The sequence below is a fragment of the Somniosus microcephalus genome, chromosome 4 (genome assembly GCF_052327205.1).
Source record: "Somniosus microcephalus isolate GS21.2 chromosome 4, FLI_Smic_1.0, whole genome shotgun sequence".
Taxonomy (NCBI): Eukaryota; Metazoa; Chordata; class Chondrichthyes; order Squaliformes; family Somniosidae; genus Somniosus; species Somniosus microcephalus.
In genome coordinates, this window is record NC_140990.1 from 346,753,999 (window position 1) to 346,780,337 (window position 26,339).

General features: G+C 53.9%; 1 protein-coding gene across 4 annotated transcripts in view; it reads right to left on the reverse strand.

The window, feature by feature from the left end:
* Nucleotides 1-1,045: 1,045 nt before the first annotated feature.
* ankzf1 (ankyrin repeat and zinc finger peptidyl tRNA hydrolase 1) overlaps nt 1,046-26,339 on the reverse strand; it is a 93,861-nt gene continuing 68,567 nt past the window's right edge. For 3 of the 4 annotated variants that reach the window (XM_085986993.1, XM_085986995.1, XM_085986996.1), the window contains 7 exons: nt 24,399-24,563; nt 22,567-22,725; nt 14,379-14,838; nt 10,873-10,984; nt 9,517-9,684; nt 8,017-8,078; nt 1,046-1,648 (listed from right to left, as the gene is read on the reverse strand). In XM_085986993.1, the coding sequence (XP_085843119.1) occupies nt 1,534-1,648; nt 8,017-8,078; nt 9,517-9,684; nt 10,873-10,984; nt 14,379-14,838; nt 22,567-22,725; nt 24,399-24,563 (1,241 nt within the window). In that variant the 3' untranslated portion in view covers nt 1,046-1,533. The remainder of the gene's footprint in view (nt 1,649-8,016; nt 8,079-9,516; nt 9,685-10,872; nt 10,985-14,378; nt 14,839-22,566; nt 22,726-24,398; nt 24,564-26,339) is intronic. The other variant, XM_085986994.1, reaches the window with a different exon arrangement.

A 26,339-nucleotide genomic window follows, 5' to 3' on the forward strand; every position in this document is an offset into this window, starting at 1 on the left:
AAGGGAGACAAATAAAGTTCGGACCAATTATACCGATAATGGAGGAAGATAGATTGTGATTTAGGAGCGAGGCCAGGAGAAACGGCTTCACTCAGCGCAGCGAGACTCTGGGTTTCTCTCCCAGGGTTAGTGGGGGAGGCAGAAACTGTCAACATTCCAGATTAGATTAGACAGGACTAGGGGAACAGGATGGGTAAATGCGATTCAGATATTCAGTCGCGGGGAGAGTAAATGGCGACACAGACTGGGGGGGCCAGATCGCCTGTTGCCGCGTAATAAACAGGGGAATAATGGCAGGTCCGAGCACTCTGGGGTGAAGGGTCAGCACAGGATCCGAGTGCTCGGGGGGGGGGGGGAAGAGAGGGGTCAGCGCGCTCTGGGGTGAAGGGTCAGCGCAGGGTCCAAGCGTTCTGGGGTGAAGGGTCAGCGCAGGGTCCGAGCACTCTGGGGTGAAGGGTCAGCGCAGGCTCCGAGCACTCTAACTGTAGGGGATGGACGCTAGCGATCTTGGTCCATTTTATTATAAATGATGGTCGGAGCGAGACTGGTGGTCACTGGAGGAGGAGATGAAACAATTGACGGGAATAACCAGAGAAAAGGGTTTAAAACATGAGCAGAACTCGGCGTGGCCGAGTCAGTGGGTGCTGGGGCTACTCGCTGGGCTGGCGAAGGAAGTCCGAGAGGAGGCAGCAGAGGCTCTGGCCACAATTCTTCAACACCTCCTGAAATGTGCACATTTAGCGGTGGGACTAAAGTGTGGCCGATGGAATATCTTGGTTCAAGAAGGGAGCGAGAAGGACAAATGGGTAACAGGAGACCAGTTTGTGTATTTTCCAATCTCCAGTTAATCGCGACACTTGGCCCCCGGCGGGTTAAAGGCAGGTCCTGCTCGACAAACGTCAGCGTTTGTGTGAAGGGCTCGGTGATTGGATCAGGACGCGTGCAGTACAGGTGCTGCTGGATTTTCGAGTGTGAGGAGACACTGGACGGGTTGGGATGTTCATTAATGGGAGGGAGTCTTGAAGAGAAACACATGGCTCCAATCCAGCATTCACCTGTGCCTTTTATTAAATGTTGAATTACTACAAACTCCCGGTAAACAGGCCATGGCCAGGCCGACTCCTGGTAAACAGGCAGGGACACCGCTCTCTGGGGACGAATCTGCTCGTGAGCCACCGCCTTACTCCCCCTGATCAGCATTGTCCAAGCGAGGGTCCGGCTGACTGACGCGGCGACCCAGTCAGACTAACCCTGCTGGGTGGGGGGAGAGGAGGGGGCGATGGAAAGAATCTGCCCCTCCTTCAGTGGCCGAGGTCTCCACATTGCACATCAGCGTGTCTGGGGGAGACCAGCTGACTCGGTGGGGCCTGGGCCGTTGTTGCTGTGTGTGGGGCGCCCCTCTCCTCCCAGTGTCAGGCTGGGCCCTGCAGCCTCCTGTTGTGTCGGGCAGTTTGGGTGTCTATAGGTCACATGTTGCGGTCCATCAGGTGCAGGCTGCAGTCTCTCTCCAGTGATGAGGTTACAGCTATTCTCTCACAGCCTCTGCTGTTTCTTGTGCTCCTGAAGGCAGCGAGTGGTGCAGAAGGTGTAATCCAGATACTCGAAGGGGACTCGGCCCAGCAGAGACTGTCCACACAGCCAGCAGCGTCTGTCGAGAGGAAGAGGCAACAATACAGTCACCGCTGCACAGGGGAACAGTCCACCCCACCAGACAATACTGTGCGATCCATAACCATCTACCCACTCACTCCGCCACTACATCGCCCTCCCCTCACCAACATTGCTTCATCCCTCCCTCAAAACCCCTCAGTGAATTTACCGGCTGGAATCTAATCGAGAGGTTCGGGGGACTTTATATAGAATAACAGATACCCGGGAGTGAGTTACAGGCTGGAATCTATTCGAGGGGTTTATATATAGAACTAGATGGGGGTGCCCGGCGGTGCCGAGGCTTTTTTGAGGGCATGTTGGAAGAGAGAGAGGGAGCGACTGGGGGGGGGGCGGGGAAAGAGAGAGAGGGAGCGAGCGACTGGGGGGGAAGAGAGCGAGGGAGCAACTGGGGGGAAGAGAGAGAGGGAGCGACTGTGGCGAAGAGAGCGAGCGATCGACTGGGGGGGAAGAGAGCGAGCGATCGACTGGGGGGGAAGAGAGCGAGCGATCGACTGGGGGGGAAGAGAGCGAGCGATCGACTGGGGGGGAAGAGAGCGAGCGATCGACTGGGGGGGAAGAGAGCGAGCGATCGACTGGGGGGGAAGAGAGCGAGCGATCGACTGGGGGGGAAGAGAGCGAGCGATCGACTGGGGGGGAAGAGAGCGAGCGAACGACTGGGGGGGAAGAGAGCGAGCGATCGACTGGGGGGGAAGAGAGCGAGCGATCGACTGGGGGGGAAGAGAGCGAGCGATCGACTGGGGGGGAAGAGAGCGAGCGAGCGACTGGGGGGAAGAGAGCGAGCGAGCGACTGGGGGGAAGAGAGCGAGCGAGCGACTGGGGGAAGAGAGCGAGCGAGCGACTGGGGGGAAGAGAGCGAGCGAGCGACTGGGGGGAAGAGAGCGAGCGAGCGACTGGGGGGAAGAGAGCGAGCGAGCGACTGGGGGGAAGAGAGCGAGCGAGCGACTGGGGGGAAGAGAGCGAGCGAGCGACTGGGGGGAAGAGAGCGAGCGAGCGACTGGGGGGAAGAGAGCGAGCGAGCGACTGGGGGGAAGAGAGCGAGCGAGCGACTGGGGGGAAGAGAGCGAGCGAGCGACTGGGGGGAAGAGAGCGAGCGAGCGACTGGGGGGAAGAGAGCGAGCGAGCGACTGGGGGGAAGAGAGCGAGCGAGCGACTGGGGGGAAGAGAGCGAGCGAGCGACTGGGGGGAAGAGAGCGAGCGAGCGACTGGGGGGGAAGAGAGGGAGCGAGCGACTGGGGGGGAAGAGAGGGAGCGAGCGACTGGGGGGAAGAGAGGGAGCGAGCGACTGGGGGGAAGAGAGGGAGCGAGCGACTGGGGGGAAGAGAGGGAGCGAGCGACTGGGGGGAAGAGAGCGAGGGAGCGACTGGGGGGGAAGAGAGCGAGGGAGCGACTGGGGGGAAGAGAGAGCGACGGGGGGGAAGAGAGAGAGAGCGTGCGACGGGGGGAAGAGAGAGCGAGCGGCTGGGGGGAAGAGAGAGAGGGAGCGACTGGGGGGAAGAGAGAGAGTGCGACTGGGGGGGAAGAGAGAGAGCGACTGGGGGGGGAAGAGAGAGAGAGCGACTGGGGGGGGAAGAGAGAGAGAGCGACTGGGGGGAAGAGAGAGAGGGAGCGACTGGGGGGAAGAGAGAGAGGGAGCGACTGGGGGGAAGAGAGAGAGGGAGCGACTGGGGGGAAGAGAGAGAGGGAGCGACTGGGGGGAAGAGAGAGAGGGAGCGACTGGGGGGGAAGAGAGAGAGGGAGCGACTGGGGGGAAGAGAGAGAGGGAGCGACTGGGGGGAAGAGAGCGAGGGAGCGACTGGGGGGGAAGAGAGCGAGGGAGCGACTGGGGGGGGAAGAGAGAGAGGCAGCGACTGGGGGGAAGAGAGCGAGGGAGCGACTGGGGGGAAGAGAGCGAGGGAGCGACTGGGGGGAAGAGAGAGAGGGAGCGACTGGGGGGAAGAGAGAGAGGGAGCGACTGGGGGGAAGAGAGAGAGGGAGCGACTGGGGGGAAGAGAGAGAGGGAGCGACTGGGGGGAAGAGAGGGAGCGACTGGGGGGAAGAGAGAGAGGGAGCGACTGGGGGGGAAGAGAGAGAGGGAGCGACTGGGGGGAAGAGAGAGGGAGCGACTGGGGGGGAAGAGAGGGAGCGACTGGGGGGGAAGAGAGGGAGCGACTGGGGGGGAAGAGAGGGAGCGACTGGGGGGAAGAGAGAGAGGGAGCGACTGGGGGGAAGAGAGAGGGAGCGACTGGGGGGAAGAGAGAGGGGGAGCGACTGGGGGGGAAGAGAGAGGGAGCGACTGGGGGGGAAGAGAGAGGGAGCGACTGGGGGGGAAGAGAGAGGGAGCGACTGGGGGGAAGAGAGAGGGAGCGACTGGGGGGGAAGAGAGAGGGAGCGACTGGGGGGGAAGAGAGAGGGAGCGACTGGGGGGGAAGAGAGAGGGAGCGACTGGGGGGGAAGAGAGAGGGAGCGACTGGGGGGGAAGAGAGAGGGAGCGACTGGGGGGGAAGAGAGAGGGAGCGACTGGGGGGGAAGAGAGAGGGAGCGACTGGGGGGGAAGAGAGAGGGAGCGACTGGGGGGGAAGAGAGAGGGAGCGACTGGGGGGGAAGAGAGAGGGAGCGACTGGGGGGGAAGAGAGAGGGAGCGACTGGGGGGGAAGAGAGAGGGAGCGACTGGGGGGGAAGAGAGAGGGAGCGACTGGGGGGAAGAGAGGGAGCGACTGGGGGGAAGAGAGAGGGGGAGCGACTGGGGGGAAGAGAGAGAGAGCGAGCGACTGGGGGGAAGAGAGAGAGAGTGCGACTGGGGGGGAAGATAGAGAGAGTGCGACTGGGGGGGAGAGAGAGCGACTGGGGGGAAAGAGAGTGCGAGCGACGGGGGAAGAGAGAGAGAGCGACTGGGGGGGAAGAGAGAGCGACTGGGGGGGAAGAGAGCGCGACGGGGGGGAAGAGAGCGCGACTGGGGGGGAAGAGAGAGAGAGACTGGGAGTGAGAAAGAGAGAGAGAGACTGGGAGTGAGAAAGAGAGAGACTGGGAGTGTGAGAGAGAGAGACTGGGAGTGAGAGAGAGACTGGGAGTGAGACTGGGAGTGTGAGAGAGAGACTGGGAGTGTGAGAGAGAGAGAGACTGGGAGTGTGAGAAAGAGAGAGACTGGGAGTGTGAGAGAGAGAGAGACTGGGAGAGAGAGAGAGAGAGACTGGGAGTGTGAGAGAGAGAGAGAGACTGGGAGTGTGTGAGAGAGAGAGACTGGGAGTGTGAGAGGGAGAGAGACTGGGAGAGAGAGAGAGAGAGAGACTGGGAGTGTGAGAGAGAGAGAGAGACTGGGAGTGTGAGAGAGAGAGAGACTGGGAGTGTGAGAGAGAGACTGGGAGTGTGAGAGAGAGAGATTGGGAGTGAGAGAGAGAGATTGGGAGTGTGAGAGAGAGAGATTGGGAGTGTGAGAGAGAGAGAGAGACTGGGAGTGTGAGAGAGAGAGATTGGGAGTGTGAGTGAGAGAGAGAGAGACTGGGAGTGAGAGAGAGACTGGGAGTGTGAGAGAGACTGGGAGTGAGAGAGAGAGAGATTGGGAGTGTGAGAGAGAGAGACTGGGAGTGTGAGAGAGAGACTGGGAGTGTGAGAGAGAGAGAGACTGGGAGTGTGAGAGAGAGAGAGACTGGGAGTGTGAGAGAGAGACTGGGAGTGAGAGAGAGAGAGAGACTGGGAGTGTGAGAGAGAGAGAGAGAGAGACTGGGAGTGTGAGAGAGAGAGAGAGAGAGAGACTGGGAGTGTGAGAGAGAGAGAGAGACTGGGAGTGTGAGAGAGAGAGAGACTGGGAGTGTGAGAGAGAGAGAGAGACTGGGAGTGTGAGAGAGACAGAGACTGGGAGTGTGAGAGAGAGAGAGAGAGACTGGGAGTGTGAGAGAGACAGAGACTGGGAGTGTGAGAGAGAGACTGGGAGTGAGAGAGAGAGAGACTGGGAGTGTGAGAGAGAGAGAGAGAGACTGGGAGTGTGAGAGAGAAAGACTGGGAGTGTGTGAGAGAGAGAGTGGGAGTGTGTGTGAGAGAGAGAGAGAGAGAGACTGGGAGTGTGAGAGAGAGAGAGAGAGAGACTGGGAGTGTGAGAGAGAGATTGGGAGTGAGAGAGAGAGAGTGTGTCTGAGCCGCGGCGGCCGCTCACCTGGTGGCTTTGGGTCGGGCTCTGGGGCGGGGCTGTTGACGCCACGGGGAAGTTTTGTGCGCGGCGGCTCCCGGCACGGACCGCCGCAGCCGGTCACCTGGTGGCTTTGGGTCCGGCTCTCGGGCGGCGCGGTTGACGCCGTGGGGAGCCCCTGGGACCGGGCCGAAGGGGTGAAAGCCCGAGTGAGTCCCCGGGCCGCAGCCGCAAACTGAGCCGAGCCCTGATGCCGTTGGCCGAGGCGAAGACGGTGACCTGGTCGCGGAAATGAACGACCTTCAGCAGGTTCCGGGCATTGTCTAAACTGGTGACTAAAACAAATGGATCGGCTTCCGCCTCGGGCCCAGGGGGCAGCGGCATCGTGCCGGGAATCCGCTCAACTCAAGGCCCAGGCTTCCCGGGCTGCTAGGCCGCGCCCTGCGCCGGCACAGCCGCTCGAAATGGCCGTCAAAGTAGGCGAGCCTCCAGGCGAAGGGCAGGGGATCACTTCATTTCTAACTGTTCCTAAATACAATTTAAAACTGAAATAAATTGTTCTTTTCCTTAGTTCCCTAACACACAGAAAGTGGCAAGAATAAATGAAGTTAGGAATCAAGATGGCGGCCACTCACCTCCGGTCAGAAGGATTAGGCCCGCCCACACACGCAATGTGATGCACCGATTGGTCAACCATCAGGTCACTGAACTGTAGGATTGGTCAATCGTCAAGTCACTCAACACTCAACTGTAGGATGGCCCGCCCGCACGCGCAATGAACCCGCCCCCGTGACGCAGCGATTGGTCAACCGTTGGTCAACTGTCAGGTCGCTCAACCGTACGATTGGTCAACCTTCACGTCACTCAATGCTAATGAGCAAATGAGCAGAACTTTTCCCATTTAATGAGCGGAATTTTGAAAGTTTTTTGGATACCGTGGGCACAATTTCTGTCTGACGGAAAAGTAAATACGCTTATGACCGTTCCGGAATCGTAAGCTTTCTTTTGATGTAACACGCGTGTAGGTACGCTCTATAACTTTTGAATGTATAGAAGACAGACAGACAGAAGAGCAATTTTATATATATAGACTAGCTGGGGAGCCCCGCGTTGCGAGGGCAATTTTGGGGCGCTTGGTCTCCCTGCCCCTGTGTGTCCCCCCTCTCCCTGTCATGTCCTCTCCCTGTCCTTTCCCTCCCTCCCCTCTCTCCCTCCCGTCTCCCTCCCTCCCCCACACCTCCCCTCCCCCACCCCCTCTCTCCGGCCCCTCCCCCTGCCTAGCGCCTGAGGTCCGGAGCTGAGGTCCCCCGTGTATCGCGCGGCTGATGGACGGCCGCTGTGGGCTGGCGGGCGGCGCATGCGCGGTCAGTGCGGGCGGCGCGAGCCCCCCGCGATTTCCCGAGGCTCGCCACCCCCCGCGATTTACCGAGGCTCTCCCCCACCCCCCCCCGCAATTTCCCGAGGCTCTCCTCGCCGCGATTTCCCGAGGCTCTCCCACCCCGTGATTTCCCGAGGCTCCCCCCCCCGCGATTTCCCGAGGCACCCCCCCCCCCGCGATTTCCCGAGGCTCTCCCCCCCCCGCGATTTCCCGAGGCTCTCCCCCCCCGCGATTTCCCGAGGCTCTCCCCCCCCCCCCCCGCGATTTCCCGAGGCTCCCCCCCCCCACCCTATTAAATTGTAATTTAATTCCCGAACACATCATGAAAATATTTACCGTAGTTCCCTAACACACATAAAGTGTGGGGGAAAAAATTGTGAAAAATCAAGATGGCGGCCACTCACCTCGGTTCAGAAGGATAAGGCCCGCCCACACACGCACCGATTGGTCGACCGGTCAGGTCACCGAAGCATAGGATTGGTCAATCGTCGAGTCACTCGACACTCAACTGTAGGAAGGAACCCGCCGTCCGATTGGTGGACCTCGACGTCACACGGTCGCTAATGAGATGCTAATGAGTGGAACGCTGAACGTTTTTGGGATACCGCGGGCGGGATTTTTGTCCGGCCGAAACGTAAATACGCCGATGACCGGTCCGGAATCGCAAGCTTTCTTTTGAGGCGATGCGCGCGTTGGTACGCTCTGTAACTTTCAAACGTATAGAGAACGGACAGACAGACAGACAGAAGAGCCGCTTTATATATATATAGATAGATCGATAACAGATACCCGGGAGTGAGTTACAGGCTGGAATCTAATCGAGGGGTTCGGGGTTTTTTTTTATATAGAATATCGGGGTTCTTGTCACCTGATGTTCGTTCCGTTGTTGACCAACTGTTGGGCAAAGCGTTTCTCTGCAGCCAGAGCCCGCTGGAAGAAAGCACACAGCGAGATCGTAAATCACACAAAGCCCCGACTCTGTTAAACTCCGCCCTCGATTCCACCCTCTGTGGGCTGAGAGCCCAACCAACTCCCTCGGCCCTCCCTGGGGTGTGAGGCCCCCTCCCTCGCTCTCCCTGGGGTGTGAGGCCCCCTCCCTCGCTCTCCCTGGGGTGTGAGGCCCCCTCCCTCGCTCTCCCTGGGGTGTGAGACCCCCCCCTCGCTCTCCCTGGGGTGTGAGACCCCCCCTCGCTCTCCCTGGGGTGTGAGACCCCCCCTCGCTCTCCCTGGGGTGTGAGACCCCCCCTCGCTCTCCCTGGGGTGTGAGACCCCCCCTCGCTCTCCCTGGGGTGTGAGACCCCCCCTCGCTCTCCTTGGGGTGTGAGACCCCCCCCTCGCTCTCCCTGGGGTGTGAGACCCCCCCTCGCTCTCCCTGGGGTGTGAGACCCCCCCTCGCTCTCCCTGGGGTGTGAGACCCCCCCTCGCTCTCCCTGGGGTGTGAGACCCCCCTCACTCTCCCTGGGGTGTGAGACCCCCCCTCACTCTCCCTGGGGTGTGAGACCCCCCCCTCGCTCTCCCTGGGGTGTGAGAACCCCCTCCCTCGGCCTATCCCGCCCTCACCCAATCCCAGCCGGACACCATCCCGCCCTCACCCAATCCCAGCCGGACATTATCCCGCCCTCACCCAATCCCAGCCAGGCAGCATCCCGCCCTCACCCAATCACAGCCGGACACTATCCACCCAATCCCAGCCAGGCACCATCCCGCCCTCACCCAATCACAGCCGGACACCATCCCGCCCTCACCCAATCACAGCCGGACACCATCCCGCCCTCACCCAATCCCAGCCGGACACCATCCCGCCCTCACCCAATCCCAGCCAGGCACCATCCCACCCTCACCCAATCCCAGCCGGACACCATCCCGCCCTCACCCAATCCCAGCCAGGCACCATCCCGCCCTCACCCAATCCCAGCCGGACACCATCCCGCCCTCACCCAATCCCAGCGGACACTATCCCGCCCTCACCCAATCCCAGCCAGGCACCATCCCGCCCTCACCCAATCCCAGCGGACACCATCCCGCCCTCACCCAATCCCAGCGGACACTATCCCGCCCTCACCCAATCCCAGCCGGACACTATCCCGCCCTCACCCAATCCCAGCCGGACACTATCCCGCCCTTACCCAATCCCAGCGGACACTATCCCGCCCTCACCCAATCCCAGCCAGGCACCATCCCGCCCTCACCCAATCCCAGCCGGACACTATCCCGCCCTTACCCAATCCCAGCCGGACAGTGGATACGGAGCAGCAACAGGGCCTGAGGTTGAGGCCTGAGCTGGGAGCAGCTGCTGGGCCCAGGCTGGGGATGGAGCCGTGGGTCATCCCGGCCTGTGCGGTTCAGTCTCTCCCTCGCTCCCTCCTACCTTCTCTCTCTCACTCATTGCCGAGTATCTTTTCTTTTCAATCTCTTCCTCTTCCATTCTCTTTTTTTCTTCCTTCTGTTCTTTCTCCCTCAGTTTCTTCGCAGCTTTCTGAGCTCGTTTCTTCTCCGCTTTTTTAGACTCGATTTCAGAGGTCAAGGGAGCAGAAATCTGCAGAAAAATCAACCCCCCCTATAATAACACTGTTATTGGGTACAGCACCCCCCCCCCTCTATAATAACACTGTTACTGGGTACAGCACCCCCCCCCCTCTATAATAACACTGTTACTGGGTACAGCACCCCCCCCCCTCTATAATAACACTGTTACTGGGTACAGCCCCCCTCCCCCAACCACTATAATAACACTGTTACTGGGTACAGCACCCCCCCCCCCCCTATAATAACACTGTTACTGGGTACAGCCCCCCCCCCCACCACTATAATAACACTGTTACTGGGTACAGCACCCCCCCCTCTATAATAACACTGTTACTGAGTACAGCACCCCCCCCTCTATAATAACACTGTTACTGGGTACAGCACCCCCCCCCCTCTATAATAACACTGTTACTGGGTACAGCACCCCCCCCCTCTATAATAACACTGTTACTGGGTACAGCCCCCCCCCCCACCACTATAATAACACTGTTACTGGGTACAGCACCCCCCCCCCTCTATAATAACACTGTTACTGGGTACAGCCCCCCCCCCCCATAATAACACTGTTACTGGGTATATTCGACCACGCCCCCTCCATGTCCAGCTCCATTGGACAGCCCTCGTTTGCTCCATTCCCACAGCCAGTCCTCCCTCTCCCCGGCCCCTCCCCACCCCATTGGTCCCCCTCCCCCCCCATTGGTCCCCATACCCCTCCCCCATTGGTCCCCATCCCCCTCCCCCCATTGGTCCCCATACCCCTCCCCTCATTGGTCCCCCTCCCCCTCCCCCCATTGGTCCCCATCCCCCTCCCCTCATTGGTCCCCCTCCCCCTCCCCCCAACCCCCTCCCCCCATTGGTCCCCATCCCCCCATTGGTCCCCCTCCCCCCATTGGTCCCCCTCCCCCTCCCCCCATTGGTCCCCATCCCCCTCCCCCCCCATTGGTCCCCATCCCCATCCCCCCCAATGGTCCCCATACCCCTCCCCCATTGGTCCCCATCCCCCTCATTGATCCCCCTCCCCCCCATTGGTCCCCCTCCCCCCATTGGTCCCCATCCCCCTCCCCCCCAATGGTCCCCCTCCCCCTCAGGCGCCTCTCCCGTTCCGCTCAGCGCTCTGGTGATGTGACGGAGTCCAAGGTTGAACTTTTGGTAGAGAGGGTGACTGAAATTGATGTTCTCGTTGCTTCTTTGCTTTTACCTGTGCTTTTGTGTAGTCGTACCTCCCTGGGTGGTCCGCCATGTATCTGCGAAACTCGTTCCTCGTCTGCTTGTCAGCAGAGACGGCGTAAGCTGATTGACCCCGTTTATCCCTGTAAACACACACTGGTAAACAGAGACCCCCAGAAACACACACTGGTAAACAGAGACCCCCAGAAACACACACTGGTAAACAGAGACCCCCAGAAACACACACTGGTAAACAGAGACCCCCAGAAACACACACTGGTAAACAGAGACCCCCAGAAACACACACTGGTAAACAGAGACCCCCAGAAACACACACTGGTAAACAGAGACCCCCAGAAACACACACTGGTAAACAGAGACCCCCAGAAACACACACTGGTAAACAGAGACCCCCAGAAACACACACTGGTAAACAGAGACCCCCAGAAACACACACTGGTAAACAGAGACCCCCAGAAACACACACTGGTAAACAGAGACCCCCAGAAACACACACTGGTAAACAGAGACCCCCAGAAACACACACTGGTAAACAGAGACCCCCAGAAACACACACTGGTAAACAGAGACCCCCAGAAACACACACTGGTAAACAGAGACCCCCAGAAACACACACTGGTAAACAGAGACCCCAGAAACACACACTGGTAAACAGAGACCCCCAGAAACACACACTGGTAAACAGAGACCCCCAGAAACACACACTGGTAAACAGAGGCCCCCAGAAACACACACTGGTAAACAGAGACCCCCAGAAACACACACTGGTAAACAGAGGCCCCCAGAAACACACACTGGTAAACAGAGGCCCCCAGAAACACACACTGGTAAACAGAGACCCCAGAAACACACACTGGTAAACAGAGACCCCCAGAAACACACACTGGTAAACAGAAACCCCAGAAACACACACTGGTAAACAGAGACCCCAGAAACACACACTGGTAAACAGAGACCCCCAGAAACACACACTGGTAAACAGAGACCCCCAGAAACACACACTGGTAAACAGAGACCCCCAGAAACACACACTGGTAAACAGAGACCCCCAGAAACACACACTGGTAAACAGAGACCCCCAGAAACACACACTGGTAAACAGAGACCCCCAGAAACACACACTGGTAAACAGAGACCCCAGAAACACACACTGGTAAACAGAGACCCCAGAAACACACACTGGTAAACAGAGACCCCCAGAAACACACACTGGTAAACAGAGACCCCCAGAAACACACACTGGTAAACAGAGACCCCCAGAAACACACACTGGTAAACAGAGACCCCCAGAAACACACACTGGTAAACAGAGACCCCCAGAAACACACACTGGTAAACAGAGACCCCCAGAAACACACACTGGTAAACAGAAACCCCCAGAAACACACACTGGTAAACAGAGACCCCCAGAAACACACACTGGTAAACAGAGACCCCCAGAAACACACACTGGTAAACAGAGACCCCCAGAAACACACACTGGTAAACAGAGACCCCCAGAAACACACACTGGTAAACAGAGACCCCCAGAAACACACACTGGTAAACAGAGACCCCAGAAACACACACTGGTAAACAGAGACCCCCAGAAACACACACTGGTAAACAGAGACCCCCAGAAACACACACTGGTAAACAGAGACCCCCAGAAACACACACTGGTAAACAGAAACCCCCAGAAACACACACTGGTAAACAGAGACCCCAGAAACACACACTGGTAAACAGAAACCCCCAGAAATATGACTTGAGCCTGGGCACCAGTTCCCTGGATCAATGGTTCACAATTCATATGGCCCCTCCGACAGTGCAGCGCTCCATCAGTACCGCCCCTCCGACAGTGCGGCGCTTCCTCAGTACTGCCCCTCCGACAGTGCGGCGCTCCCTCAGTACTGTCCCTCTGACAGTACTGCCCCTCCGACAGTACTGCCCCCCCTCAGTACTGACCCTCCGACAGTGCGGTACTCCCTCAGTACGGCCCCTCCGACAGTGCGGTACTCCCTCAGTACTGTCCCTCCGACATTGCGGCGCTCCCTCAGTACTGCCCCTCCGACAGTGCGGCGCTCCCTCAGTACTGTCCCTCCGACAGTGCTGCGCTCCCTCAGTACTGACCCTGCGACAGTGCGGTACTCCCTCAGTACGGCCCCTCCGACAGTGCGGTACTCTCTCAGTACGGCCACTCCGACAGTGCAGCGCTCACTCAGTACTGTCCCTCCGACAGTACTGCCCCTCCGACAGTGCGGTACTCCCTCAGTACTGACCCTCCGACAGTGCGGTGCTCCCTCAGTACTGACCCTCCGACAGTGCAGCGCTCACTCAGTACTGAACTCCGACAGTGCGGTACTCCCTCAGTACCACCCCTCTGACAGTGCTGCGCTCCCTCAGTACGGCCCCTCCGACAGTGCAGCACTCCCTCAGTACCGCCCCTCTGACAGGGCTGCGCTCCCTCAGTACGGCCCCTCCGACAGTGCAGCGCTCCCTCAGTACTGACCCTCCGACAGCGCGGCGCTCCCTCAGTACTGCCCCTCCGACGGTGCAGCACTCCCTCAGTACTGACCCTCCGACAGTGCAGCACTCCCTCAGTACTGACCCTCCGACAGTGCAGTGCTCCCTCAGTACTGCCCCTCCGACAGTGCAGCGCTCCCTCAGTACTGCCCCTCCGACAGTGCAGCGCTCCCTCAGTACACACTGGAGTGTTGGCCTGGATTTTGTACTCAAGTCTCTGGAGTGGGGCTTGAATCCATGGCCTTCTGACTCAGGCGAGAGTCTGAGCCGAGCTGACATGGATTTACAAGCTGAACAGTTTACCGAGCCCAGTGTCTGGGTTCACACATGAAGCAAAAGAGTGGGGCACCAGGGGGAATTGGTTCCTGTGAAACCCCTGCCCCACGATTCAGCGATATTGGCAGGCAGAGTGGGTCAGGGCCTTCTGTGCTCCACTGGCAAACCATCAGGCTGCTCGTGTGTCGTCCAGTATAGAATGAACATAGAATCATAGAATGGTTACAGCACAGGAGGAGCCCATTCGGCCCATCGTGCCTGTGCCAGCTCTTTGAACGAGCTCTCCAATTCCTCCCACTCCCCCCTGCTCTTTCCCCATAACCCTGTGAATTTTTCCTCTTCAAGTATTTCTCCAATTCCCTTTTGAAAGTTACTATTGAATCTGCTTCCACCGCCCTTCCAGGCAGTGCATTCCAGATCACAACAACTCGCTGCGTAAAAACATTCTCATCTCCCCTCTGGTTCTTTTGCCAATTCCCTTCACTCTGTGTCCTCTGGTTACCGACCCTCCTGCCACTGGAAACAGTTTCTCCTTATTTACTCCATCAAAACCCTTCATGAAGTCCCTCATCCCTGGAACCATTCTAGTAAATCTCCTCCGCACCCTCGCCCAGGCCTCGACATCCTTCCTAAAGTGCGGTGCCCAGAATTGAGCGCAGTACTCGAGCTGGGGCCTCACCAGTGTTGTGTACAGGTTCAGCCCCAAGGGTCAGCTCGGATCGGGAGCAGCCTCACCTGACGGTGGGATCACAGCCTGCATCCATCAGCAGCCACAGGACAGCTCGCTGGGCAGCAGCAGCTGCCACGTGTAGGAGGGTGTACCCCGCCTCGTCCAGTGTCTCACTCAACATGGCCGCTGTCGCCAGTACAGGCTGAGAACCATCCTCCCTCGGGGGTCCTGAGACCAAGCGGCCCTCCCCTGGGGGGCCAGCACTGAGGCCGCCCGGTGCCTGACGCTCCTCGCCCAGCTCGCTCTCTGCGCCGTGTTCCGTTCGCCCACAGGGCTCCGATCCTTGCTCTTGGTCAGTTTCCGCCGCGCTCTCAGCGGCCTGATTGGAAGAGTCGATCTGGCCAGAGCGGCCAAGCTCCGTGACGCGAGGCGGGAGCACGTCGCACAGTAATTCCTGCAGACGCTCCACGTCTCCAGTCTTACACGCGGTGTACAGCTCGTTCCTCACTCGATAACGCTCACTCTCTGAAAAACACAAAGCCGTTACAGTCATTCCAACACTCTCCTGGCCGGCCTCCCCTCTTCCACCCCCCCCCGTAAACTTCAGCTCATCCAACGCACCAAGGTGAGGCGAGAGTGACTGCCCTTGCCATCAAATCAGCATTTGACTGAGTGTAGCATCAAGGAGCCCTAGTAAAACTGAAGTCAATGGGAATCGGGGGGAAAACTCTCCACTGGCTGGAGTCATACCTAGCACAAAGGAAGATGGTTGTGGTGGTTGGAGGTCAATCATCACAGCCCCAGGACATCGCTGCAGGAGTTCCTCAGGACAGTGTCCTAGGCCCAACCATCTTCAGCTGCTTCATCAATGACCTTCCCTCCAACATAAGGTCAGAAATGGGGATGTTCACTGATGACTGCACAGTGTTCAGTTCCATTCACAACTCCTCAGATAATGAAGCAGTCCATGCCTGCATGCAGCAAGACCTGGATGACGTTCAGGCTTGGGCTGATAAGTGGGAAGAAACATTCGCGCCACACAAGTGCCAGGCAATGACTATCTGCAACAAGCGAGAGTCTAACCACCGCCCCATGACATTCAACGGCATCACATCGCCGAATCCCCCATCAACATCCTGGGGGTCACCATTGACCAGAAACTTAACTAGACCAGCCACATAAATACTGTGGCTATAAAAGCAGGTCACAGGCTGGATATTCTGTGGCGAGTGTCTCACCTCCTGACTCCTCAAAGCCTTTCCACCATCTACAAGGCACAAGGTTGAAATCACTCAATGATAAGAGAGGATTTAAAGAGAGGTAAGCAGCCAGTGGAGACCTTATGGGTTGAATTAAGAAACAGGAAAGGATCTAAGGCTGTAGCGGGAGTTGTGTATCGGCCCCCTGGTAGCAGCATGAAGTGCCAGATTGTATAAATGCAGAGATTAGACAAGCATGTAGCAAAGGCAGAGTGGGTTTAATGGGGGATTTTAACTTTCAGAAAGATTGGGATAAACAGACTAGCACCTGTCAGAAAGGTAGTGAATTTCCTGAGTGTGTCCAGGATAGTTTTCCACAACAATATGTCCTAGAGGCAACAAGGGGGCAATCCATATTAGATTTAGTAATGAGCCAGATTTAGTTAACAGCCTAACTGTGCGTGAACATTTATCAAATAGCGATCATAACATGATCGAGTTCAACGTAGCGTTTGAAAGAGAGAAACATGAAACAGCTACTAAGATTCTAGATTTAGGTAAGGCCGACTTCAACGGGATAAGACAGAGACTGTCCACAGTAAACTGGGCCAATCTGTTAATGGGTAAAACGACAGAAGATCAGTGGGAGATGTTTAAAAAGTAATTTAACATGATACAGAACCAGTTTATACCCGAGGGGCAAGAGCTCTACTTGTCAAAAGAACCAGCCATGGAAACTAAAGAGGTAAGTGACAGCATAACTCAAAGAAAAGGTCCATACAAAAATACAACAAATAGCCCAGATCCTGGCGAATGGGAAAGATACAAAGAACAGCAAAGGGTCACAAAACAGATAGTAAGAGCTACAAAAAGGGAGTATGAAAAGAAACTTGCAAGATATCAAAATCAATACAAAGAATTTTTACAGTTACATTAGGAAAAAGAGGGTGGTCAGGAGCAATGTTGGCCCCTTCAAAACTGAAGGTGGTGATATTGTCAATGACAATAAGGAGATGGCGGACATGTTGAATAATTACTTTGCGTCAGTATTTACAGTAGAGGAAGAGGATAGCATGCCGGAAATCCCAAGGAAACTAAATCAGGGACAGGGACTCAATAAAATTAACGCAAGTAAAATAACAGTAATGAAGAAAATAATGGCACTAAAGAGTGACAAATCCCCAGGACCAGGTGGTTTCCATCCCAGGGTTTTCAAGGAAGGAGGTGAGCACATTGCAGATTCCCTAACTACAGTATAATCTTCCAAAGTTCTCTAGATTCAGGTACCGTCCTTTAGATTGGAAAATTGCGCATGTCACTCCGTTAATTAAGAATGGTGAGAGGGGGAAACCAGGGAATTATAGACCTGTTAGCCTAACACCTGTTGTCGGGAAATTGCTTGAGTCTATAATTAAGGATAGGATAGAAACATAGAAGATAGCAGCAGGAGTAGGCCATTCGGCCCCTCGAGCCTGCTTCGCCATTCAATGAGATCATGGCTGATCATCCAAATTCAGTACCCTGTCCCTGCCTTCTCCCCATACCCCTTGATCCCTTTAGCCTTAAGAAATATATCCAACTCCTTCTTGAATATATTTAATGAATTGGCCTCAACTGCCTTCTGTGGTAGAGAATTCCACAGGTTCACCACTCTCTGGGTGAAGAAATTCCTCCTCATCTCTGTCCTAAATAGTTTACCCCTTATCCTTAGGCTGTGACCCCTGGTTCAGGATTCCCCGGCCATCGGGAACATCCTTCCTGCATCTGGTCTGTCTAGTCCTGTTAGAATTTTATAAGTTTCAATGAGATCCCCTCTCATTCTTTTAAACTCCAGCGAGTATAAGCCCAATCAACCCCAATCTCTCCTCATATGTCATTCCTGCCATCCCAGGTATCAATCTGGTGAATCTTCGCTGCACTCTCTCCATGGCAAGAACATCCTCAGATAAGGCGACCAAAACTGCACACAATACTCAAGGTGTGGTCTCACCAAGGCCCTGTACAACTGTAGCAAGGCATCCTTGCTCCTGTACTCGAATCCTCTCGCTATGAAGGCCAACATACCATTTGCCTTCTTAACCGCCTGCTGCACCTGCATGCTTACCTTCAGCGACTGGTGCACAAGGACACCCAGGTCTCGTTGCACTTCCCCTTTTCCCAATCTATTGCTGTTCAGATAATAATCTGTCTTCCTGTTGTTGCCACCGAAGTGGATAACCTCGCATTTATCCACATTATACTGCATCTGTCTAATCACCCAACCTGTCCAAATCGTACTGGAGTTTCTCGGCATCCTCCTCACAGTACACACGCCCACCCAGCTTTGTGTCGTCTGCAAACTTGGAGATATTACATCTAGTTCCCTCGTCTAGATCATTTATGTATATATATTGTGAATAGCTGGGGGAGTCCTAGCACCGATCCCTGTGGTACCCCAGTAGTCACTGCTTGCCACTCGGAAAAAGACCCGTTTATTCCAACTCTTTGCTTCCTGTCTGCCAGCCAGTTCTCTATCCAAGTGAATACCTTGCCCCCAATCCCATGTGCTTTAACTTTACACGCTAATCTCTTATGCGGGACCTTATCGAAAGCCTTCTGAAAGTCCAAATACACCACATCCACTGGTTCTCCCTTATCTATTTTACCAGTTACATCCTCAAAAAATTCCAGTAGATTAGTCAAGCATGATTTACCTTTTGTAAATCCATGTTGACTTTGTCCGATCCTGTCACTGTTTTCCAAGTGCTCTGCTATTACATCTTTTATAATGGACTCTAGCATTTTCCCCACTACCGATGTCAGACTTACCGGTCTATAATTCCCTGTTTTCTCTCTGCCACCTTTTTTGAATAGTGGGGTTACATTAGCTACACTCCAATCCGAGGGAACTGTGCCAGAGTCTATAGAATTTTGGAAGATGACCAGCAATGCATCTACTATTTCTGGGGCCACTTCCTTAAGTACCCTAGGATGTAGATTATCAGGCCCTGGGGATTTATCGGTCTTCAATCCCGTCAATTTCCCTAACACCATTTCCCTACAAATACTGATTTCATTCAGTTCCTCCCTCTCATTAGACCCTGTTCCCCCGACATCTCCGGGAGAATGACTGAACACCTCGAAAATTTTCAGTTGATCAGAGAGAGCCAGCATGGATTTGTGAAAGGCAGGTCATGCCTGACAAACCTGATTGAATTTTTTTGAAGAGGTGACTAAAATAGTGGACAGGGGAATGTCTATGGATGTTATTCATATGGACTTCCAGAAGGCATTTGATAGGATATTGATAAATTAAGTGAATGGGCAAAACTGTGGCAAATGGATTTCAATGTAGGCAAATGTGAGGTCATCCACTTTGGACTTAAAGGGATAGAACAGGGTATTTTCTAAATGGTGAAAATAAGAGACTGTTAACTAAGGTAGAAGCCCACGGAATTGAGGGCAAATTATTGAGCTGGTTAGGAAATTGGCTGAGCGGCAGGAGACAGGCAGTCGGGATAATGGGCAGGTACTCAGATTGGCAGGTGGTGACTAGTGGTGTCCCGCAGGGATCTGTGTTGGGGCCTCAACTATTCACAGTATTTATTAACTTAGATAATGCCATAGAAAGTTATATATCCAAATTTGCCGATGAGACAAAGTTGGGCGGCATTGTAGATGAAAGCATAAAATTACACAGGGCTATCGACAGAGTAAGTGAACGGGCAAAACTGGCAAATGGATTTCAATGTCGGCAAATGTGTGGTCATCCACTTTGGACCTAAAAAGGATCGAACAGGGCAGTTTCTAAATGGTGAAAGGCTAAAAACAGTGGGGGGCCAAAGAGACTTGGGGGGGTCCAGGGACATCGATCATTAAAATGTCATGAACAGGTACAGAAAATAATCACAAAGGCTAATGGAATGCTGGCCTTTATATCTAGAGGACCAGAGTACAAGGGGGTAGAAGTTATGCTGCAGCTGTACAAAGCCCTGGTTAGACCACACCTGGAGCACTGGGAGCAGTTCTGGGCACCACACCTTAGGAAGGATAGATTGGCGTTGGAGGGAGTGCAGCGTAGGTTTACCAGAATGATACCCGGACTTCAAGGGTTAAGTTACGAGGAGAGATTACACAAACTAGGGTTGTATTTGCTGGAATTTAGAAGGTTAAGGGGTGATTTGATCGAAGTTTTCAGGATATTAAGGGGAACAGACAGGGTAGAGAGAGAGAAACTATTTCCGCTGGTTGGGGAGTCTAGGACTAGGGGCCAGAGTCTAAAAATTAGAGCCAGACCTTTCAGGAGTGAAATTAGGAAACTCTTCTACACACAAAGGGTGGTAGAAGTTTGGAACTCTCTTCCGCAAACGGCAATTGATGCTCGATCAGTTGTTAATTTTAAATCTGAGATTGATAGCTTTTTGTTAACCAAAGGTATTAAGGGATAGGGGCCAAAGGTGGGTATATGGAGTTAGATCACAGATCAGCCATGATCTCATTGGATGGCGGAACAGACTCGAGGGGCTGAATGGCCTCCCCCTGTTCCTATGTTCCTAAGTAAGGAGTGTGATGGAATACTCTCCACTTGCCTGGACGAGTGCAGCTCCAACAACACTCAAGAAGCTCGACACCATCCAGGACAAAACAGCCCGCTTGATTGGCACCCCATCCACCACCTTAAACATTCACTCCCTCCACCACCGGCGTACCGTGGCTGCAGTGTGTACCATCGACAAGATGCACTGCAGCAACTCGCCAAGGCTTCTTCGGCAGCACCTCCTAAACCCGCGACCTCTTCCACCTAGAAGGACAAGGGCAGCAGGCGAATGGGAACACCACCACCTCCAAGATCCCCTCCAAGTCACACACCATCCTGACTGAAATATATCGCCGATCCTTCATCGTCGCTGGGTCAAAATCCTGGAACTCCCTCCCTAACAGCACTGTGGGAGTACCTTCACCACACGGACTGCAGCGGTTCAAGGCGGCGGCTCACCACCACCTTCTCAAGGGCAATTAGGGATGGGCAATAAATGCTGGCATTGCCAGCGACACACACATCCCAGGAACGAAAAAAAAAAGTCCCGTTCACCCATCACCCCAGTCCGGCAACACCTCCAATTAAAAATGTTCATCCTTGTTTTCAAATCCTTCCATGGCCTCGCCTCTCCCTATCTCTGCAACCTCCTCCAGCCCTACAACCGCCCCACCCCGAGATATCTGCACTCCTCCAATTCTGGCTTCTTGTGCATCCCCCGATTTCCTTCGCTCCACCATTGGCGGCCGTGCCTTCAGCTGCCTGGGCCCCGAGCTCTGGAATTCCCTCCCTAAACCTCTCCGCCTCTCTTTCCTCCTTTAAGAGGCTCCTTAAAACCGACCTCTTTGGCCAAGCTTTTGGGCACCTCTCTTAATATCTGCTTATGTGGCTCGGTGTCAACATTTGTTTGATAATCGCTCCTGTGAAGCGCCTTGGGACATTTTACTACATTGAAGGCGCTATATAAATGCAAGTTGTTTTCACTTCTGCCCCTGTGCCTCCTGTCTTCAGACACTTATAACAAAAGAAAAACCATCATTTAACCTCCCGACGGTGGAATTAAAGTCCCCATGGGGCTAAAAGGGTTAAATTACGAGGACAGGTTGCACAGACTGGGCTTGTGTTCCTCGAGTTTAGAAGATTAAGGGGTGATCTAATCGAGGTGTTGATGATGATTAAAGGAGTTGATCGGGTCGAGAGAGAGAAACGATTTCCTCTGGTGGGGGGAGTCCAGAACAAGGGGGCAGAACCTTAAAATTAGAGCCAGGCCGTTCAGGGGTGATGTCAGGAAGCACTTCTTCACACAAAGGGCAGTGGAAATCTGGAACTCGCTCCCCCAAAAAGCTGAGGGTGCTGGGGGTGAATTGGAGCTTTCAAAACAGAGATGGATGATTTTTGTTGGGTAAGATGGAGTTAAGATACAGATCAGCCAAGATCTAATTGAATGACAGAACAGGGTCCGAATGGCCTTCTCCTGTTCCTATGGCCAAGAAGAGAATGGGCAGAGTGGATTCGGGCAAAGAGCTCCCTCTGGTCAAATCACAGGGACACAGGGCAAAGCTGAGGAGGTTCCGAGTAAGGAAGGAAGTCAGGGTGGAACTTTTTCACCCACAGGGCAACTGGGCTGAGAAATAAGGTTTCAGTGAACCCAGGATGTTGAATGAGGGGGATCCGACGATGGTAATACCATCAAGGGGCGGTGGTTAGACTCTCGCTTGTTGGAGATAGTCATTGCCTGGCACTACTGTGGCACAAACGTTACCTGCCACTTATCAGCCAAAGCCTGAATGTCATCCAGGTCTTGCTGCATGGACTGCTTCATTATCTGAGGAGTTGTGAATGGCGCTGAACACTGTGCAGTCATCAGCGAACATCCCCATTTCTGACCTTATATTGGAGGGAAGGTCATTGATGAAGCAGCTGAAGATGATTGGGCCGAGGACACTGCCCTGAGGAACTCCTGCAGCGATGTCCTGGGGCTGAGATGATTGACCTTCAACCACCACAACCATCTTAATTTGTGCTAGGTATGACCCCAGCCAGGGTGGGTGGGTGGGGTTGAGGGTGGGTGGGTCGATGGGGAGAGGGTGGGTGGGTCGATGGGGAGAGGGTGGGTGATCCTATCTATGAAAAGGGAGGGGCCTGTTGAGCTGATCTGCTTTTTAAAGACCAGCTCCGAGTCACCGAGCTCTCTAATGTTCAATTGGTATCACTGACACCGGTGAGATCAGCACAGGCCGGGTCTGGAGCCTGGGCCTTTCCTGCTCTGTGTGTGGGGCTCAGTACCACAGGCCGGGGATGGAGCCTGGGCCTTTCCTGCTCTGTGTGTGGGGCTCAGTACCACAGGCTGGGTCTGGAGCCTGGGCCTTTCCTGCTCTGTGTGTGGAGGCTCAGTACCACAGGTCGGGTCTGGAGCCTGGGCCTTTCCTGCTCTGTGTGTGGGGCTCAGTACCACAGGCCGGGGATGGAGCCTGGGCCTTTCCTGCTCTGCGTGGCGCATTTATTAACTGTGGGTTTTGCCGCCTTCTCCCATGGTACCTTCCTCAGGTGTGCTGGCCGGGATCGATCGGATATTTTTTGGCCGCTTCTTTGCATGCTCCCTTTCTTCAGTGAAGATTGATCCGGTCCCAGGGTCTGCAGCTTTCGTACAATCAGTCTGTGTCGTCTCATTACTTCCCTCCTCGAGAGAGTCAGGAGCTACTCAAAGGAAACAGACAAAGAATTGAGAGATTCTCCGGCTTACAGACCTGAATACAGAGCAAAGCTCCCTCTACTGTCTCATCAAACACTCCCAGGGCAGGTACAGCACGGGTTAGATACAGAGTAAAGCTCCCTCTACACTGTCCCATCAAACACTCCCAGGGCAGGTACAGCACAGGTTAGATACAGAGGAAAGCTCCCTCTACACTGTCCCATCAAACACTCCCAGGGCAGGTACAGCACAGGTTAGATACAGAGTAAAGCTCCCTCTACACTGTCCCATCAAACACTCCCAGGGCAGGTACAGCACAGGTTAGATACAGAGTAAAGCTCACTCTACACTGTCCCCATCAAACACTCCCAGGGCAGGTACAGCACGGTGGCATAGTGGTTAGCACTGTTGCCTCACAGCGCCAGGGACCCGGGTTCGAATCCGGCCTCGGGTGACTGTCTGTGTGGAGTTTGCACATTCTCCCCGTGTTTGCGTGGGTTTCCTCCGGGTGCTCCGGTTTCCTCCCACACTCCAAAGATGTGCGGGTTAGGTTGATTGGCTATGATAAATTGACCCTCAGTGTTAGGGGGATTAAATACGTGGGGTTACGGGGATAGGGTGAGATATGTGTTGATGTAGGGGTTACGGGGATCGGGTGGGATATGTGTCGGTGCAGGCTCGATGGGCTGAAATGGCCTCTATCTGCACTGTGGGGTTTCTGTGTTTCTGTGTTACACTGTCCCATCAAACACTCCCAGGGCAGGTACAGCACGGGTTAGATAGAGAGTAAAGCTCCCTCTACACTGTCCCATCAAACACTCCCGGGGCAGGGACAGCACGGGTTAGATACAGAGTAAAGCTCCCTCTACACTGTCCCATCAAACACTCCCAGGGCAGGTACAGCACGGGATAGATACAGAGTAAAGCTCCCTCTACACTGTCCCATCAAACACTCCCAGGGCAGGTACAGCATGGGTTAGATACAGAGTAAAGCTCCCTCTACACTGTCCCATCAAACACTCCCAGGGCAGGTACAGCATGGGTTAGATACAGAGTAAAGCTCCCTCTACACTGTCCCATCAAACACTCCCAGGGCAGGTACAGCACGGGTTAGATACAGAGTAAAGCTCCCTCTACACTGTCCCCCCATCAAACACTCCCAGGTCAGGTACAGCATGGGGTTAGATACAGAGTAAAGCTCCCTCTACACTGACCCATCAAACACTCCCAGGGCAGGTACAGCACGGGTTAGACACAGAGTAAAGCTCCCTCTACACTGTCCCATCAAACACTCCCAGGTCAGGTACAGCACGGGTTAGATACAGAGTAAAGCTCCCTCTACACTGTCCCATCAAACACTCCCAGGTCAGGTACAGCACGGGTTAGATACAGAGTAAAGCTCCCTCTACACTGTCCCATCAAACACTCCCAGGGCAGGTACAGCATGGGTTAGATACAGAGTGAAGCTCCCTCTACACTGTCCCATCAAACACTCCCAGGGCAGGTACAGCATGGGTTAGATACAGAGTAAAGCTCCCTCTACACTGCCCCATCAAACACTCCCAGGGCAGGTACAGCATGGGTTAGATACAGAGTAAAGCTCCCTCTACACTGTCCCATCAAACACTCCCAGGGCAGGTACAGCACGGGTTAGACACAGAGTATTTCCACCTCTTACCTCCTCTCCCCATTGTCTGCTCCACATAAGCTTTATTCTTTTTCTTTTTCCTTTTCTTTTTTGGTGACACGTCGAATTCCTTGAGCTCCAACGTTCCCAGAGATTCTTCCACCATTTCCAGGGAACATGGTAAATCAGCGGGATTGACAGCCTCTTCGTCACAGTCTGCAGGACAAGAATACGATGGTGACAGTTACACACTCTGGGGAGTGAGAGAGGGAGAGAGACAGAGAGAGAGAGAGAGAGAGAGAGAGAGAGACAGAGAGAGAGAGACAGAGAGAGAGAGAGACAGAGAGAGAGACAGAGAGAGAGACAGAGAGAGAGAGACAGAGAGAGAGAGAAACAGAAATGCATTTCCTCCTAAAATGCGAAAAATTCAACACATCAAGAAACATATTATTCAACAAGCTAAGCCAAACAACCCCAGATTTCAAGGAATTGGATGATCTGTCAAAATTGAGATTAGTCCTAGGAGAAGGAGACAGACCATACCTTGGGGCCAAATATGTAACAACATGTCACAACCTGAGGACTGTTTAAAATTAAGACTGTTTAAAATTAATATTGAACGTACCAAATGAAGTACAAAGACTGTTTAAAATTAATATTGTTTAAAAGTAATATTGTATGTACCCAACAAATGTCAAATCGATTGACACCTACAGAATGTTGGAAAACTGTACCTTTTTGCTATGTAAGCTTTGGCAATATGGTTCTCTGTAAACTTTCATGCCAATAAAGCATTTTAATTGGAATTGGAATTGGAATTGGAGAGAGAGAGACGGAGAGAGAGAGACAGAGAGAGAGAGACAGAGAGAGAGACAGAGAGAGAGAGACAGAGAGAGAGAGACAGAGAGACAGAGAGAGAGACAGAGAGAGAAAAAAGAGACAGAGAGTAAAAACAGAGACAGAGAGTAAAAAAAGACAGAGTAAAAAAAAGAGACAGAGAGACGGATTGAGTGGGCCCCATAGTGAAGTATGGGGCCCACTCAATCACCATAGCTACACTAAATGGGAAAAACACACAACAGAAGCGCTACATGCAGAATTTTGCCGAAGCATTCTTCGCACCCAAAGGAAAACACCAACAAATGCATGTAGAGCCGAAATAGGCAGATACCCACTGATAATAAACATCCAAAAACGAGCACTAAACTTTCTAAATCACCTCAAATCTAGTTCCCCAGACACCCTTCATTTTAAAGCCCTCCAGACCCAAGAGCTGAACCCAGAAACGAGTCCCCTGAGTCAGTTGTTACTGAAACTAAGTTCTCCTACCCAGCCGGACCCTGACCAGTCCCAGACCAACACTGCTCCCCAAACACCAATCCGAGTGAACCAAATCATTAAACAATGCAAAGAAACCTACCTGGAACATTGGAACACAATAACCAAAAGCCAAAGCAGATTAGAATGCTACCGGGCCCTAAAAAGAGAATATAAACTGGCAGACTATCTCTCGACCATCAGAGACACAAAACAGAGACAGACCCTCACCAGATACAGACTAAGCGACCACCAACTGGCAATTGAAAAAGGAAGATACAAGAAATCCTGGCAACCTAAAGAAAATAGATTATGTGATCACTGTCTGGCCGGCGAGGTTGAGACAGAGGTGCACTTCCTCCTAAAATGCGAAAAATTCAACGAGACAAGAAACATATATTTTGACAAGCTCAGCCTTACAACCCCAGATTTCAAAGAATTGGATGACCTGTCAAAATTAAGAATAGTCCTGGGGGAGGGAGACAGACCATATCTTGGTGCCCAATATGTAACAACATGTCACAACCTGAGGAACATTGAGTGACTAACGAGCACACCCATAGCATATATACGCTAAAAATGTTTAAATCAATACCGAATGTACCCAACGACTGTTTTAAATTAATACTGAATGCACCCAACGAGGGTCAACGACTGTTTAAATTAATACTGTCT